The sequence below is a fragment of the Labeo rohita genome, chromosome 17, assembly GCF_022985175.1.
Source record: "Labeo rohita strain BAU-BD-2019 chromosome 17, IGBB_LRoh.1.0, whole genome shotgun sequence".
Lineage (NCBI taxonomy): Eukaryota > Metazoa > Chordata > Actinopteri > Cypriniformes > Cyprinidae > Labeo > Labeo rohita.
The window spans coordinates 15,060,217-15,079,406 of record NC_066885.1 but is presented as its reverse complement, the minus strand read 5'-3'; the positions used below and the strand labels follow the sequence as shown (position 1 = coordinate 15,079,406).

The 19,190-nt window shown below is 35.7% G+C and overlaps 1 protein-coding gene across 4 annotated transcripts; it reads right to left on the bottom strand.

The window, feature by feature from the left end:
- Positions 1-4,773: 4,773 nt before the first annotated feature.
- On the bottom strand, positions 4,774-17,905 carry sanbr (SANT and BTB domain regulator of CSR). 4 transcript variants are annotated; one of them, XM_051132861.1, is made up of 21 exons: positions 17,623-17,905; positions 16,884-17,035; positions 15,261-15,450; positions 14,569-14,662; positions 14,231-14,478; positions 13,930-13,988; positions 13,386-13,546; positions 13,104-13,190; positions 12,822-12,932; positions 11,845-11,968; positions 10,340-10,492; positions 10,110-10,243; positions 9,874-9,979; positions 9,169-9,201; positions 8,839-8,938; positions 8,612-8,700; positions 8,477-8,505; positions 7,876-7,949; positions 7,406-7,494; positions 7,185-7,276; positions 4,774-5,461 (listed from the first exon to the last, which is right to left on the bottom strand). In XM_051132861.1, exons 2-21 carry the CDS (start codon positions 17,031-17,033, stop codon positions 5,425-5,427), a joined length of 2,160 nt encoding a protein of 719 aa, XP_050988818.1. In that variant the 5' UTR covers positions 17,034-17,035; positions 17,623-17,905; the 3' UTR covers positions 4,774-5,424. The 4 variants fall into 4 exon arrangements, with proteins under 4 accessions (XP_050988818.1, XP_050988816.1, XP_050988819.1 ...); XM_051132858.1 differs by having other exon boundaries at positions 4,775-5,461; positions 17,395-17,905; XM_051132859.1 differs by lacking the exon at positions 13,930-13,988 and having other exon boundaries at positions 14,217-14,478; positions 17,395-17,905.
- Positions 17,906-19,190: the final 1,285 nt, after the last annotated feature.

Below are 19,190 nucleotides of genomic sequence, written 5' to 3'. Positions count from 1 at the left end.
TTGATGGAAAAATACTGGATTTTGTGTGTGCAAACTACTGTAGTGTCTGAACAAAGAATGAGAAAAATAATACATTGTCCCAAAATAAAGAAGTAATACATGCCTATACATTTTTTCATTAAACTGTTACATTTCACAAGGTCATGGTGTGCACTTTGTGGTAATATATGATACAGTATTTCGCTTTAGTCCAGCATGTGGCCCAGTCTACACACCTTTTAAAATGGTTAACTAAATAAGCAGTGTTACAGCAGTTTAGAACCCGTAATTTGGTAAATGACATGCTCAGCCTTATCCAACAAACTGATCTCACTTCCAGTGAAGGTGAATCTGTAATCCAGATGCAGCAGGTTTATTCTTGAGCAGACAGTAGCAATGCAGTTTTGTGCATTTAATGCACAGATAATGTTGTGTGAATCAGATCCATGTTTACTCCTTTTTTTTTCTATCTTTTATTACACGTGGGTCCCGTGCTGCAGTAAACTTTGGAGCTGAGATAAGTGATGTGGTGTAAATGAATTGTGGGTGTTCATGTTTACCTGTCTGTGAGTAAAGTCAGTGCTTCAACTGAAGTTTCTAGAACACAGTTTAACCTGCTTTCCAGGAATCACAGGTGAAACCCCAAGCCCAAGAAGGTTGATGTTCCAGTTTTTGTTTTTGAACACTGAATAGTGCAGGTTTGACACTAAAACAATTAACAATAATTAATTTACAGAGAGTGGCTGCGTCTTTATAATCTAAGAAACATGCCTGTGCAAGTTGAAATCCCAAAATTAAACACTAACTGCTTTAAAAACGGCAAACGGCAAATGTGCTCTTAGTTTAGATCTGATGTTCCTCAGGCTGTGACTTTACTTTGTGTAACAGAAAACTGGCCATGCTTCCTTTCTTTGTTGTCTCAGCTGTTTTAAATTATTTTAAGAAATACAATAAACTATTGAAACTTCTATGGACGTCTGGTTTTGTTTATTGCAGGTCCCAGATCGTGCACATGTATAAAAAGGACCGAATGCATTTTGTTGATTCTGATGTGAAACCCTTGAATGTTTCTTCTATTAAAGTATGTCAGTACTCAACACATACGGAGGGTCTGAAAGTTAACGGGGTCATAGGGGCGACCGAAAGAGGTCATCTTGCTGAAGCTAGCAGTAGGAGGGGTTGAGGAGAGGAGCAGTGCACGTGCATTGTAGCACATACATGTGAAATGAGGTGGGCTGCTCTGTTCAGGATTGGGCTGGCTTATACCCGTTCTATCTGGTCCTGCCTTGCCATTTACATACATTAGAATGACATCACCTGCTCCTCCCCGTCACTCAAACTAGTTTGACAGTTGTCTTGTTTAGGGTGTGTTTACCTTCTCATATCCTGTGACTACTCCTGCCTGATTTCAGTTTTTGTTCTCATTTAATAGTGAATATTTTTTAAGTAAAGTGGTCACATGAAGACCAGGCAATATTTAAGTTCTTTATTATTAATAAAAAATTATTTCTATCATTTATATAGTCATTATAAAATGAACAAAAATACCATCACGAAATATCGCTAATGTCATTTAGCACATTCACATTAAAATATAAAACTTATTAACATAAATATTACATTTATTTGTAATCATATGATGGGTTAAACTGTGCATTGTACAGTAAAGCATTACAAGCTATTTGTTGTAGCTTGGGCTATTTGCAGGAGTGTCTTCCTAATGGTGGTCCCTATAAATAGCTCTGTCCTTCTTGAGAGAGGTGAACTTCATGACAACAACACAGACAATGAGGGAGGCCTTGCTGCACAGAAAGTTTGGCTTCAGGAGGATCATGTTTAGATACAAACAGCTCCCTCTAGCGACGGTAGTACAAACCAAAACAAGCTATGAATTATATCTCCTTAATCTAAAAATGACATTATGGCTTTCCTCCATTCATGTGACTGATGGCTAACCAGTGTAGCTATGTTTGTAATAGTTTATAGTGCCTTTGTGATATGTTTAGCTTTAAAGAAATCTACAGTTGTATATCTGTGGTGTATTTTAGGAACAGGGAGATTTACATAGTGGATTATAATATACCTTCCTCCAAAATGATTAGCATAGTTCTTTCATTCCATAAAGAAAACAAATCAATGCCATTCTAAACAAATGCACACCACCAATGCCAACAAAGCATTTGTTACAAATAACAATAGACAAAAGAGCATTGAATGATGAGGATATGACCTTTGACCGAGTACTGAGGGAATGAGGGCAGCTACTGTCCGTCTACCTTTACCCTCGCTATGCTGAATTGCTGCTCTTTCTGTTCCTTATAACTGACACACACTCTGTAGAATTATTACAGAATTATTAACACTTGAAAGTTAATTAAGAATCTGCATGACACATTGACAGTCTTCACGATGCGTCATCAGTCGTCATCAGGCCATATTGGCGGCACTGAATGTAAACAATGCCACTGAACCAAAAAAAAAAAAAACCTTGCATATTTTGCTGATTATTGCTGCTGAAAATGATCAATTATTGTCATGTTTTTTGCTGTACTAATTGGCCAGACCAGGAAAAACATTTGGAGTACTATAGACTGCCAAAAGTTATAACAAACACAGGAAAAGAGTGCAAAAAAACTGTCTTGAGGAACAAAAGGCGTTTGTGGTTGGCCAAACCAAACCAGGATTTCCAGGGCAAGAATCTTGACAACATTCTTGATTGTTCTTATCATTTCCAGTCAGGTAGGATCAGGCTAATATCTTAATTAATACTGCTCGTACATATCTTTACCATCTATTAACTTTAGCTTGTCAAAATAGTGCACCCTTTGCTGCTTACTAAGTCCTTCTCTATATGATTTAGCAGCTTCCACACATTTTTTCCTGTGATTTAGACAGCATAAATTAGCAGAACAACGTATTCAGTAGTACATTAACCGTGCAACCCATGCTGTTGTTAAACAGTTACCCATTTGTTTTGGCACTGCCCCTTTGTCCAAAGTTTCTGGTCTGACATTTGTATTTTTATTGCTGAAAAAATTGAGAAAGATTTCAAGTTATTTTGGAAGGATGTTCTTTTTGGCCTTTATGACCTCAACAGAACTAAAACTATGCCTAATGAAACTTTCATTATTAATTTCATTATTCTGTTGGCAAAATATTACATTCATAAATGTAAGTTTGCGCATTCCAAAACATCTTTTTTTGCTTTTAACAATGAGGTCAAGCAATATGTCAACTCGATTAAGCATTCTCTTAATCAAAAGGCAACAAAAACTGTGAATGTTTGTAAACACTTTGATATCTTTTTGTAAATTCGTACTTCCCCTGGCAAAAAGTGATGATGTGAGTCTTGTTTATGTTTTGTTTATGTTTTGTTTATGTTAAAACACCTGCAATGTTGGAAAATGCACATTTTGTTATTTTTATAATGGAGATTAACATTCCTGTAAATTGTGCAATTGTTGAATAAAGTATTTATAAAAAAACAAACAAACAAAAAACCCCATGCTGTTGTTTCCAGGTAACTGACCAAAACGTGATGTAAGTGCAAACCTTTATTAAATGAGTTTGTCACACCAGAAAAATTGTATTAACAACCCAGCCAAATTTAATTGATAAAAAAACGCCAAGCAAACAAAATAACTTATAAAAATCTTTGAAAAAAAAAGCAGTATTCTCTGCTCTCATACCATGGGGGCGTGTCTGATGTCGGCGCTGAAACCACGCCCACTCGCGGGAAAGCTGCCGCTTCTTTCAACCGTCAAAAACAAATTTAAATAAGGAGACGGAGCTGTTTTGTAAATTACTGCAAACAGATAATATGCATTTGCGTGACTATGGCCCAGCTAGCTAGCAAACTGTAGTCTGTAACTAACGACAGTAACTCGCGATTGAGCAGGTGAACTACTATGTTAATGAGCTCTAGTTATTATAGTGTTAGGGGAGGGGCCATGAGCAGTGGCTCTGTTGCGTTATCAAGTCATGATTTTAGCCCCGCCCAAAAAGTCCTGAACACTGCCTGTACATAGTTCAGTCTTTGTACCGTGTTTTCAGCGATACATTTCTAACATTTATGTGTTTAACAATTCTCAGAATTGCCTTTAATCTTAAGAGAGTCGTAAACATGTTTAAAAAATCACTAACCCCAAACTTTTGAATAGTAGTGTAAGAATAACTGTCCTGTTTTTAGTATTCAAAACACATGATGGAAGCAAACTGGTAGTTTAATAATAAAATGACAAGTAATAACCGTTTTATAACTGAGTCACAGTATGATTTAGAACAGCTTGGTCTGCTTCCTTAGAACTGTCAGTGTTTCAGAGTAAGAGAGTCAACTCCTGGAAAGAGAGAGATATCTGTCACATTGAATGGTGGGGGTTGTGATGGATCTGATTCCCACCAGCAAAGAGGGAATTAACACATGATCATTTTTGTTCTTGGCTGGCAGGTGGCCCAGTACTGTAACCCAACCAGCCTGAGCTCAATCAAACACCGACTGTCACCAAAAAAGGCAGATCAGCTCATCGACGCTCCCCCCACACACGCAGAACGTTCTACTTCCCTTTCCTGTTGTCATGGTGACAGTTGTGCTGGAAATCCTCTTCAATGATATGACCGACCGATCATGAGATAAACCTCTAATACCTTCCTTTTTTTAAACGCATGAAGTAATTGTGTAAAAGAGGTCTGTGTATTTTTCATTTTCCAAATCAAAGGCCAGGAAATTACTTGTGAGTTACTTGTAATAGTTCTAAAGCAGTAAAAAAGACACAGGTTTATTTTCAATGATTTTTATTCTACTAATTCTATATTCTACCCCATGTCACATTGGTCCAAATGGCACAGTTGTGATAGTTTCAGTGCAACATAATCATGGACCTCACAGGTATTAGTCATCAGCGTCTCGCTTTACCCAGCGGCTTCTTTGCGTATTATACACGTTTGAGTCATTGCATTAAGACGGCTTAAAGTGCAGGGTCAGTACCACGGAGATGAGCTTTGTCTGGTCACCTGAGTCGGCTAGAATGAAGCAGGGACATTACAACACGCTGCGGCTGCGATGAATCCTGAGCTAGACGTGAGATGAGATAGGTGCAAAATAAACTTAAACTGTACTGGTGTAACACAAATAAGTGGGTGCAACCAATTCATTAGCAGCCAAAAGCTTGTATTGTTTACAGTGCAACTGATGGTTTTATTAGGTCCATTGTTTATGCTCTATAGCTACAGTTATGACATCAGTGACCACACCAGCAGCCCATTCTTCTCCCGGGACTGTAACGGAAAAGAGTCTAATGCTATTCCTGCTGTGTCTGGACGGAGTTTGGAAGGAGGAGTGGAGCGACGGAGGGATGAAGACAGTACTAGGCTATTTTGCCTCGTCAAACAGCAGCAACCTCTTTTACTCGTCCTTTTCAAAAACTCATCCACTTATCTCCATTTTTTCTATGTCGGTCTTGACGGCCCCGAGCGTGTCTTCGCTCTAAAAAGACCAAAGTGCTGGTTAAAAATGGATCTGAGAGAATAGGTGAAAGGGAGTAAGTAAAAAGGTAAAATTAAAGCTACAAGCAAGTCAATTACAAAGTAAAGCAATATTATATAAACAGTAAACTTTGGGTCTTCCATTAAAAGTTTTTGTATTTTAGATTTACTCATTCTCATGTTGTTCCAAACCTGAATGACTTTCTTTCAGTGAAGACAATATTTTGACAAATTTACAACAGCTAATGTCTATACAATACAAAAGTTAGTGGGTCCAGGGTTGGAAATTAATCAGGGCTTGTGGCATCAAAAAAAAAAAAACATAAATTCAAGACAAAGGGGGAAAAAATGTCCCTGCACAATTAAACAACGCATTATGGCTGTCGTGATTCAAATTAAATGTGAAAATGAATTAGTGTCAATTCGTGGAATTACATTTGTGACCAGTCATAAGGGTCAACGTTTTGAAATTGAGATTTATATATCATCTAAAAATCTAAATAAGCTCTCCATTAATGTATGGATACAACAATTTGAAATATGAAAATCTGGAATCTGCAAAAAAAATGTAAACAAAAGCCAAAATGAAGTTCTTAGTACTAATCAAAAATTATGTTTCGATATATTTATGGTGGGAAATTTACTAAACATCTTCATAAAAACATGATCTTTACTTAACATAAAAGAAAAATTGATCATTTTGACCCATACAATTAATTTTTGGCTATTGCTACAAATATACCCGTGCTACTTATGACTGGTTTTGTGGTCCAAGGTCACATTTAGATTTGCTCACACTGCATCAGATTGCTTTCACATGCTGTTTTGTGCAGCGTTGAGCCTTATAACCAATCAAATGCCTTTCTGTTGAACTTAAAAATGCATTGGCCAATCAGAAGCGCTTAGATTAGTCAGCGTTGAAAATACTGTTGATGAGCTCGCTCGCTCGCGAATTTCCCTCATTATGAACAACACAGTGCAGATACGATGTAAATAAAAGATCAATTTTGTAGCTTCAGTGATTATAACGGGAGTTTTTGCATAACTTGTGATAGACTTGGCTAATGTCATGGTTTGACATGTTTGTCTGTGAAGCCAGAATGTGATGTGCTCAAAAAAACCCCAAAACGTTTTATATTGTTTTCTAAATCGATATTAATAGTCATTATTACAATATAAAAAGCAATAATCTACAATAATGATTTTTGTCATAATATTGCAGCGCTATGAGGTCCTGTATACTTTAGATACAATTTTAAACAGTCTGTTATTAACCACAGTTTAAAATATTAAGTAATGTAATTGGGTACATTTAAGTATTTGACATAAAAGGCAACATATGGTTTTCATAATAATAAGGTGATTATATAAATTGCCCTCACAAATGTAAAAAATGCCCCTGGAAATTAATTCCAGAGGGCAAATGTTGCTCCTTAATGGAGAAGTTAATTTCTGACCCCGGTGGGATGCAAAACAACTTTCACTATATGGACTAAAACATCTTTTGATTTCCACAGAAGAACATGTTTTTTATTATTTGGGTGAACTATCCCTTTAAATTTGCCTGACAAGAGCAGACAAGCCAGTTTAGTAAGTGCGCTAAAACAAACATGTTCCTAATCCTTCCAAATCTCATGATTAAAACCATGAATCATAATGTGAAACACTTTCACTCGTTTGGCTCATCTGTGCAGAGTCCTCAGTGCTGGTGGTGACTGTGGTACCTTAGAGTTTTCTCTGAGCTGCTGTGTCTTCCGCTGGACTGAGAGGAGGCCTTAAACTGGGCCTCTAGCCTTGAGTAGAGCCCTCCTGCAGGCTAGAAGCACACAAACACACATGGGTGCAAAATACTAGACTACAATGTTGAAATACTGCTGTGAATGATGGTAATAGCAACAAAGCAGAACACACATGTGAAAACATGTACAAAAATGATATTTTGTACCTCTTTTGTGTCTTTAAACTTTGTCTGCTCTTGGTCACCAAAGCGCATTTTAGTGAGATTTGCTATAATCTCCTCCATTCTCCTCTGATCTAAAATGAACGTATAGACATCAATCAAGATCACTGCAAATCTACACATAATCTACTTAAAAGCTTCAGTGTCAGAAGCACAGCCAAAAATGCTTCTAAATTATTTAATACCATTGATTAATTACCATTAAGTAATGTTGAGCCTACAGTTTTAATCCTATTTTGAATACAAAACTGTTTATTAAACAAAAACAGTCATTTAGTCTTCTAAAGAGTTGGCGGATGTACATGCTGATGGCTGGATTTCACTTTCTCTGATGAGATTTTCTAAGGTTTTCAAGTGGATTTAAATCATGACTCTTTTTATTATAAGATTCGCTCTGCCACTGTGCGATTGTGAGGATCTTTGTTACAGTCAGAGGATCTGAAAAAGGTACTTACCCTCCTCCCTCTGCGCGTCCTGATTGTACCTCATGGAGCGATTGCTATCCCACTTATTCTTCTGGATGCTGACGCTAAGAGCAAAAGAGGGACAAAGAAATGGGAAAAAAATGCCAAATGACTCATTCAGAAGCGTAGAAATCCCTTCTCAAACACATGGCATGAGAAAGCAATACAATACAGTGTTTAAAAAGATCTACAACTGAGATCACTCATACAGAAAACAAAAGAAAAGCAATACTACAGTATATAAACAGTGGACTTTGGTCTTCAATAAAAGTTATTGTAATAATTAAAGTAATAGTTCACCCAAAAATGTAGATTCTGTCATCATTTACTCATCCTCATGTCATTCCAAACTTGTATGATTTCTTTCTTTGGTAAAACACCAAAGATTTTTACTTTTTTTTTTTTTTTTCAGTACAATTAAAGTGAATGGGGTCCAAAATAAGATTAGACCCCAATGAGTTTCACTATATGTACCAAAATGTCTTCCAATGAAGAAAGAACAACATGAGAGTTTTTCATTTTTGGGTGAACTATCCCTTAAAATTTGCCACTTATTCTTCTACAGAAAACAGCAAGTTTTGAAATAACTTACATGAACGGGGTTGAGTCTCGAGATTGTGCCTTTAAAATAATAGGATAGAATGAATGAAAAGAGAAAATGTAAAGAAAATGTGTTTTCCCACATAAAAAAAGAGAGAAATTCACAAATGCATGTGTTTGCACTCACCTTTTCTCCAGATTTTTCCTTACGCTGGAAACTGGGGGAGGACATTTGTCTTTTCAGAGGTTTTCCAGATTTTCTTGCCTTCTTGGCAGCTATATACACAAAGTCACAAACCAAGCTTAAGGTCATTCTCGTTGAAATTGTACATGACTGCCACCTTTAGACCGTAATGAGGTACTACCTATTAAAGAATATTTGGTGATTCACTAATGTGTAACATTTTAGTCCACCTTGTTTTTTTGATGTGTCTTCTTCATCCCCGACCTCATCCTCTGTGACCTCTGACCCTGTAGTGTACTCCTCATCTTCAGACAGCAGAGATTGTTGCCGCTGCAAAAGGTCAAAGCAACATCTGAGATGTGTTTTTCAGTGTAGGTATATAGGAATTAAGGTTAAGGTCAACTTTATTATCCACAATGTAGCAATTTGTTTCAAAACAAGCACACACCACCACAACACAAAGACATAAAAAAACAATGATTTCCGTAAATAATTATATAAAATAATATAAAAATAAAAACAATGCATTGTATTTAATATTTGAGGAACTTCCTTCTTACCAGCTGAAGACTCCAGTTTTTTAGCAATGAAAACTGTGAGAGAAGGACGAAAAGGTGTTGTCATAATTTGAGCTTGGACAAACAAATTTAGATAAACAAACTAATGCATTCATCACCATAAATGAAAGTCAGATTTCCACTACTGAAAGCGTATTACTTTACATCTCACAATTATGACTTAATTTATATCTTAGAATGTTGATGTATTTATAATATAAAGACTCAAATGTTTACTGATGCTTAAGAAAGAAACACAATGCATTTGAAGATCAGGGTAAATTTAACTTATTTTGTCTTCTGGGAAACATAAGTATCTTCTGTAGCTTCTGAAGGGCAGTACTACATGAAAAATATATATATATTTAGACAAAATAAAAAAAGTCTACACATCTTAATGCATTGTTTTTCCTTCTGAAGCATCAGTGAGCGTTTCAACCTTCTGTAATAGTTGCATATGAGTCCCTCAGTTGTCCTCAGTGTGAAAAGATGGATCTCAAAATCATACAGTCATTGTTGGAAAGGGTTCAAATACGCGAAAATGCGGAAAAACCAAAGAATTTGCTGAAGCTTTATATCTCACAATGTGAATTTGTCATATCAAAATAAAATTATTTTAAATTGCAAACATTTGATTGGTAGTGTATGTTGTTGATAGTTGCATAAAAAAAAGAAAATGTTAAAAAAAAAAAAAATTGATAGACTCACAGCTGTGGTTTCCTTGGGTCTTTGAGCTGTAAGCACCCCTGGCTCCAGCATTACATCACATCCTGGCACACGTTCACTGCCAGCAGAAGGGTCCTCAGAGCTACAGCTAAACAAAATGGATTAGAGCATAAAACACAGTCAAAAGACCCGAATACAACACTAGGCAAAGCATCAAACGAATCAAACATGGCATGCAACAGAGAATTTTTTTTTTTTTCCTGAAGGAAGTTACTGACCTCTCTGGCACACACACAGCCTCTCTGTGTAGCAGTAGGTCATTGAGTATTCTGGTCTGGGTTGAGTTTACATTGTGATCGCCGCAGTCACCACCATCTGCCGCACTCACAATGTGGTCTCTTATTTTACAGCCCTACACAGACATACACAGGCATTCATGGTAGAAAGTCAGACAGGTTCAAAGGTCATCTGAGTTTAAGAGAACATATTCTAAAACAACAAAACACACCTTGGGCATGGAGGAGGGATCGAATCTTAGGACTTTCTGGTTGCAACAGGGGTAAAGACCAATGCCGTGCCATCTATGTTCTGCCCCAATGCCAGGATACACAACCGCCTCTAGGTGGTACTTACACTGGCCCAAATCTGTACACAGGAATGCCTGCAGAGAACATACAACATGCACTTTTTTATTTCACATTTTTATTTTTACATTGCCATTAAAAAGTTTGGGATCAGTAAGGTTTTTAAATGTTTTTTAAAGAAGTCTCTTATGCTCATCAAAGTTCTATTTATTTGATAAAAAAGAGAAAAAAAAATAATATTATGAAATATTATTGCAATTTAAAATAGTGGTTTTCTGTTTTAATATACTTTAAAATATAATTTATCTCTGTGATGCAAAGCTGAATTTTCATCAGCCATTACTCCAGTCTTCAGTGTCACATGATCCTTCAGAAATCATTCTAATATTCTAATATTCTGAAGGATCATGTGACACTAAAGACTGGAGTTGCATCACAGAAATAAATTCTATTTTAAACTGTATTAACATAGAAAACCACTATTTTTATATATATATATATATATATATATATATATATATATATACACATACATACACACACACATACTACATGTCCATAATTAAAGAAATAGTTTACCCAAAAATTTTAATTTGCTTAAAAAGATACTAACCTCAGGTCATCCAAATTATAAACGAGTTTGTTTCATCATAGAAACAGATTTTGAAACATTTAGCATCACTTGCTCACTAATGAATCCTCTGCAGTGAATAAGTGCCGTCAGAATGAGAAAGCATCATAATAATCCACTAGTAATCCACATGACTCTAGTCCATCAATTAATGTCTATGAAGCTAAAGGCTGCATGTTTGTAACAAATTAATTCATTAAGATGTTTTTTTAATCCCACTGTTGCTTCCAGTCCTCTATTTATAATATTGCTTTTTCCAGAGAAAAACATTGTCTCATCTGAATCAGGAGAGAAATATGCACAGATCAAGCTATTTTTAGAACTTAAGCAGTTCAAAACAGTTCCAAACAAATATATTGGTGGACATGAGAGGACAACAGGGAATGGACATAAATGGTTTTTTAACTGGTGGAAATGTTATGGATTGTGCACTGGAATTTCACTTTCACATTCATTAATGATGGATTTGTTTTTTATAAACACACAGACTTTCACCTCACAAGATATTAATTGATGGCCTGGAGTCGATTACTTTTGGATTATTATGATGTTTTTATCAGCTGTTTAAACTCTCATTCTGATGGCACCCATTCACTGCAGAGGATCTATTGGTGAGCAAGTGATGTAATGCTAAATTTCTCCAAATTTTTTCCGATGAAGAAACAAACTCATCTACTTGGATGGCCTGAGGGTGAGTACATTTTCAGCAAACTTTTATTTTTGTCTGAATTATTCCTTTATCTTCTAGCCCTGTACTAAGGTCTTAAATTATGATTTGTGAAGTACACATTTGTTTACCTGTTTGCAGCGTGAGCAGGTAAGGAAGTTAATGGTGCCCCAGATCCTCCAGTACACCAGTACCCAGGATTTCAAATCTTCATAAAGTCCATTCACATACTCGTGTACCTCCCAGGCCTTATGTCTACAAATACACCACAATTACCAACATGTTACTGTATATGTGTGTGTGTGTAAGGCTGGAATCAGTACTCTAAAAAAGTAATTAATTACTAGTTACTGATTACATCTTCAACAGTGTAAATAGATTACTGTACAAAGTACTCTCTCCAAAAGTATTTAATTACTTATTAATACTTGCTTTCTAAATCATATATCAACCTCGACAAGTTAATGATACAAGGATAGACATTAAACGGTTCTTTTAATTCGTTTAAATAAACAATAGATAACTACATAAATTATTCTGGTCACATTTTAGATTAGTATCCAATTCTCACTATTAACTAACTATTAACTGACGTTTGCCTCAATATACTTCTAATTACTGCTTTTTAGTAGTTAGTAAAGTAGTTGTTAAGTTTAAGAATTGGATAGGATTAAGAATTTACAATAAGGTCTTGCGCAATGAGACATTAATATGTGCTTTTTAAGTAATAATAAACAGCCAATATCCCAGTGATATTCATGTTAAGAACTAACTAGTTAATAGTGAGAACTGGACACTAAAGCGTTACCAATATTCTTATTAATGCACCAAATTGTTTAGTGAGCAGGTTACATAAAAATAATCCATTTTTAAGGTTAGACTTTAAATTTTGATGTTAAAACCACTATTGTACTGGATATAAAAAAAGAAGAGTAATCCCTAACTTTACTTTTACAATGGAAAAGTTATTAAGTTACAGTAACTAATTACTTAGTAACTAGTTATACCCAACACTGACTGGAATATAAGCATTTAGAACATAAGACTTCAATGAAAGCGTGTTTTAAACATTGTGTGCATGGGATTAAAATACAGTATCTCATATAACCTGGTGTGAGTGAATACAATGTTTCCCCGGGCATCTATGTTGATTTTGTTTGGAACACAAGGGATTTTTCTTTCAGTTTCTTTGGTTAAAAGCTTAAGGCAAAGTCCACATCTGGAGAAGGAACCACAACATTAAATTGCTACACTGAAATAAATTTTATTGCACCAGAAGAAACATTTATAATACCTCCAGTGCATGTCTATACAATAACACATCATGCTATTATCATGCTAATACAGTACATTGTACAACAGCATGCACTGCAATGCAAAAGTCTCTCACCTGTACAGAGTAGATGCATTTCCAGGGGAATCGTGATTCTGATAACCATGATCAAATAATCTCTCAATCTTCTTCTGAAACAGTTTACTGGTGAGAAGGTACAAATTACCACAGTTAAATTGGTAGAATACTTATATGCAAGCAATATTTCACAACATTACTGTTTTAACTGTATTTTCAAAACAATTCCAGTCTTGGTGAGCACAAGAGGCTGTTATAGCCAATAAATATTCAGCACCTTTAGATAATTATGTTTTTGTTCCATGTGTGTGCTGTTCTCACCTTTTGAATTTGTCTTTTTTGTCCTTGAGGTCATCTGCCTCATTGTGGCTGAACAAATCAGCGATGCGTCCAGCCAGGTTGTTGTTGATGCAGTTCATATTGCATGGCGTTGCTATGATGGCACTCATGTGTTTGTGACAATACTGGATACACTCCTCAACCTTCAGATCCACAAAACATATGATAATCAAACACCTGAAGCCCATTTAACAACTGGATGAATAACTTCTGATGAGATCAACCAGCATGCTTTTTGCACATTGCTCAGACAAGTTTTTGGATAATAATAATCATTTAATTATTGATTGTGTTCTTCAAGCACATACAGCCATAATAACTCACTAAGTCTTTCCTGAAAATTACTATTGTGCAACTCATTAGTGCTTGTCTGGGCAGTGCACAGAGTTGTCCAGAAGAACAACACAAATGATGAAACAGCCATCATGCATCATGCTTTTTAATGTGCACTACTACCTAAAGGTCACCCAGCTCAGAGCACACTTGCTACATTACCCAAAACATTGTCCCTCCTCACAACACTTACTAAAGTTTCCATCTTCAAGAACTCGGAGGAGATCAGGATTGAGATGACATTGCTGTGCTCTGCAACCAAACACCACATAACATAACCGACAACATCACAAACAGCGAAACATCAAACTCACAGCCAACGCATAACCGTTTACAACCACATGAAACACCATCCACCACTTACAAACGCCATTCAGCCAGGTCAGAGGACACACATTTCACAACACCTCTGATGGTATATTTGATTATAGAAATTAAAAACACAACAGTAAACACATAAAGAGCATTTGAAACAGTTACCGAAAGACAATTACCCAGTTTGGGTTTGTCCATGTGTTTTCCGTGCGAATGTTCAGTGTTGTGACTCTTGACATAATTCATGAGCCAGTCGAAAATCTGGACGTCACAGTGGACAGAAATGTCCACCTCGTCCCAGCGCTGTGGGTCCACAGAGAGATACTCTTCAAAGTAACGCATCTCTTTTACCAGAAGGTTCCTTGGACACACAAAGTCCTGCTTCAGGTTCTTTGCCTCATCACAAACGTGGATTACCATGTTGGGACTATGTGAAAGGAAATTTGAAAAAAGCAGTTATTATTTGTAATGTGTAAGATGATTATTTGATGGTCTGGGTGGTATGAATATGCCTTACCTTTTATTCCCTTCAGTTTTCTCAATCTTTTTGGCAGGATCTGCAATCTCGCTCTCTGCAGAGGCTCCTCGACCAGTAGGGATCACAGTGAGGCCTAAACATATATAAAAAGCCCCATTAAGTTTTTTTTTTTTCACCACAAGTCAATAAATCAAAGACGACATTGGTTGCCCATTTTCCACAAGTTGGTTTGATTCTTTAGGGTCTTCATGAAATGTCTGCAACATACTTTAATTAAAATTCCTCAAAAACAGCTCTGTTCACAGCGAGCTGTTTTGTGTTTTGGTGCATGGCTCTTTAAATGACAATGAGCTCTGCTCACACCGCCCCCTCTTCCGTTTTTTGTGTATTCAGTGGCGCATTATTATCAAAAACAAAACTAATCCACTGCGTCCTCAATGGGAGAAAATGAAGATTCTTATGTTCACTTTTAAATCCAAGTACATAACACCTGCATTGCTTATGAGACATTGTCCGTGGGCAGGGCCTGAGCATTATGACACCATACTGCTCAGAAAATTAAAACTGGGGATGAATGGATGTAGAGTGGTTGTGTCTACACACTGCTAAGACACATTTATATGGAAACACCATGTAAGTGTGAATTTTGCATCCAATGTCCCCTTTAAGGAGTAGTCCAGCATTAAATGACAGATTGGACATTTTTGTCCAGACTCCAGCGACTGACTCACCTGGCACTGAGAGATTGGCCTGATTGGATGGTGGTTCTCCTGTATCTTCGGTATTGTCCAGTAAATTGGATTTGATGTAGGTGGAAAAGGGTTCCGATGGAGAGCTCACTGCTCTAGTCAGTGGGTTACACTGGTCATCGACATGAGGGAAACTGCCTGTAGTCTTCAGCTCTTCAAACCTCTGTGCACACTACAAAAATATAAGAGGAAAAGCTGAACGAGTAAAATATTTGGTGAGGAAACTTCTGGATCTTTCTGTGAAAGGTGTGGGTATTAAAGTCTCAAACTTACACTACCAGTCAAAAGTTTTTGAACAGGAAGATTTTTAATGCTTTTTTAAAGAAGTCTCTTTAGCTCACCAAGCCTGCAGTTATTTGATTCAAAATACATTCACAACATACACAAATTTTGAAATATTTTACTGTTTACTGAAATATTTTAACTTTAGGTTTTCTATTTGAATGTATTTTAAAATGTAATTTATTCCTGTGATTTCAAAGCTGAATTTTAGCATTATTCCTCCAGTCACATAATCCTTCAGAACTCATTATAATATTCTGATTTGCTGCTCAAAAACATTATTATTATGTTGAAAAAAGTGTAGAATTTTTTCAGGTTTCTTTGATGAATAGAAAGTTCAGAAGAACAGCATTTATCTGAAACAGAAATCTTTTGTGACATTATAAATGTCTTTATCATCCTTGCTAAATAAAAGTACTAATATCTATAATTTCTTTCCCCCAAAAAATGGAAAGATGACTCCAAGCTTTTGAATGGTATAGTGTATAATGTTGCAAAAGCTTTTTATTTCAGATAAATACTGATCGTTGCATCTTTCTATTCATCAAAGAATCCTGAAATAAATATACTTGACTGTTTTAAATATTGCTAATAATAAAAAAAAAAATTATACAGCAGATCAGCATATTTGATTTCTGAAGGATCATGTGACACTGGAGACTGGAGTAACGATGCTGAAAATTTAGCTTTGATCACATATTTCAGAATTTTACTGTTTTTGCTGTACTTTGGATCAAATAAATGCAAGCCTGGTGAGCAGAAGAGGCTTCTTTAAAACACATTTAAAATCTATTGACTGGTAGTGTATGTACTGTGTTTTACAACAATTTGCTGAAAAATATTATTGTTAAATATTAAAGATTTTATTCTATTATATTTATTATATATATATATATATTTTTTTTTGTGATAAAATGTTTGATTACATCAGATATCATATATATATTAGTTGTAGAATAAAATCGCACAAATGACTTTTTCCCCCTTGCTACTGTTACTGTAGCAGGCATTCTACATAAACACAATTATATTATATTTACATTTTTTTCTTTGTGATTTTACAAAATATAACTTCATTGGAAACATCACATCACAGATTCACTGATATTTTTGTCTCTTTGATAAAGTATGCCAATATAATAAAAAGGTATATTTTCACACAACAAAACCCTAAATCACACACACATCCTACATCTTAGATTCTCATCCTAGTTTAGATAATCATAATTTTTAATAAGTAACTACCACAGACTATATATAGTTTTTGTAGATTACAACAGCAAATATTTAGCTCATATAGTTAAAAGTCCTCATGTGTCTTACCTCTTTAGGTGTGAACCCTGGGACCAACTTGGCAACATTCTCCCAGTTGATTGGCTGAGGCGAAGCCCATAGTGAGCTGAGGACCATGTCCAGCACCAAGAGGTTGTTATCATATGGAAAGTTATTATTAACAGAGCACAGACGATTCATTTCTGCGTATAAAGAACAAAATTGTCTATTTTAGAAAAATGTCTATATTTTAAGATTAACCCTGACAATCGAGACCATCGACTGTCTACTGTCCCTTTGTATTAAATGTCAAAGAAGCAAGGGACAATCTGAAGGAATGACAGCTGTCCATTTGATATCTGGCAAAGTAATGTTATGAGCTCAAATACTACAAAAACTAACAATGTACATTTTGAAGCTAAGAACATTCAGTGTGTGCAGATGTAAGAACGCTTAGCTAGCATTATAAATAACAGGTCGTGGCACTCCCCACGTTTTGTGTCGCATCATCCTGTGAAATGCTAAGCTAATACATGCAAACACAGTCACATCGCCAGTTTACCCTGTTCCAGATTTATGCGTGGTTTCCTCTGGTAACAATGCTCTTCTTTCATTCCAGCTGAGTGTTGATAACGGGCTGGATTTGAGTAACATCAACAGAGATGCTGTGGCTTACTTTGATTTTATCCGGGGGAACCAGTAAAGTTCACATCCACACAGCATATACAAATAATAATAAAAACAAATGCTCAGCGTGAAATTCGCAGATTTTGTGGGCATGACTACCCACATCCGTCTCTCTCCTCCTGCTGAAGCGGCTCTTGTTAAAATGCCAGAGATGGCAGAGAGACTGATGCGGCTTTGAGCGCGTGTGCCATGATGATGCTCGCGCTGCAGTGTCCCCGATTGAGAGCCTCGTTGTCCCTCTTCTGTCTGTCTGCTGCGATTTGACGGGATGCCAAAGCTCGTTGACCCGAGCCTGAAAAAGGAAACTGACAAAAACGACTGAAGGCGACCCGTGGCAGAGGATTAACTCCACATCCCCTGCTCAGCCGCTGTGCTGTGCTCTTTATTTCCGGTGCCGCAGTGCAGCAGGTGCGCGCCGGCGTCCCCGTTGCTAGGCGACAGCCCCAACATTCCATTTGATTAATGGGATTCTGTTTTTTAATATGGGGCCCAGACAAACACAAATGCATTTAGTCTCTATAATAAGGTCAACGAAGTTGCTGAAAAACAAGTAGGGCTGCAGACATGCTCACAGACGCTTATTTTTAGACAGAGACAGTGTGCGGCCATGGATTTAACTTGCATATGGGCTATTCTACAGAACTGGTGCAAACACATTTACGTATTCAAATCGTAGATGTTTACTAAGATCCTGTTCAGTGTCTATTGAAACCCACAATAATATTTAAAATATCAGTAAGCTTAATATATACACTACCGTTCAAAAGTTTGGGGTCAGTAAGACTTGTCATAGTCTTTAAAGAAGTCTCTTATGCTCATCAAGGCTGCATTTATTTGATTAAAAATATAGGGAAAAAAACAGTAATATTGCAAAATGTTTTTACAATATAAAATAATGTTTTTTATTTTAACATACTTTAAAATAGAATTTATTCCTGTGATGAAAAGCTGAATTTTTATCAGCTGTTACTCCAGTCTTAAGTGTCACATGATCCTTCAGAAATCGTTCTAATATGCGGATTTATTATTAGAATGATCAATGTTGGATAATATCAACAGTTGTGCTGCCAAATATTTTTTGGAAACTGTGATTTTTTTTTTTTTTTTTCAGGATTCTTTCATGAATAACAAGTTTAAAAAGTACAGTGTTTATTCAAAATATAAATATTTTATAACAATGTAAATGATTTATTATTAACTTTTAATAAACTTTTAATGATTAACTTAATACATCCTTGGTGAATAAAAGTATTAATTTCTTAAAAAAAAAAAAAAAAGAAACAATAAAAATGTACTAACCCCAAACTTTTGAACAGTAGTGTATATAAAATCATAATTTAGTGGGTACTTTCAGTTGGGAGGTGGCTGTCCCAAACCCTAACCCCTAAATTTCAATTTATGAAAATTATATTGAAATAAATTTTGCGTTTTATTCCATTGTTGTTTTTAAAAATGTCTTTTTGATTTTTTTTAAAAATGTGAAGTTCAAAAACATATTTATTTTATATTGTATTTGTAAATTATGGAACTTTGTATAAAAAAAAAAAGTATCCCGCATTTTCACGTCACTACTGAAACACACTAGTGTATGTTTTACAGACTGATTTTAACTACCTACATTTATGATCAGGAAATATTCATTTGTCCGCCTCGCTCATAGCTACAAGGTGT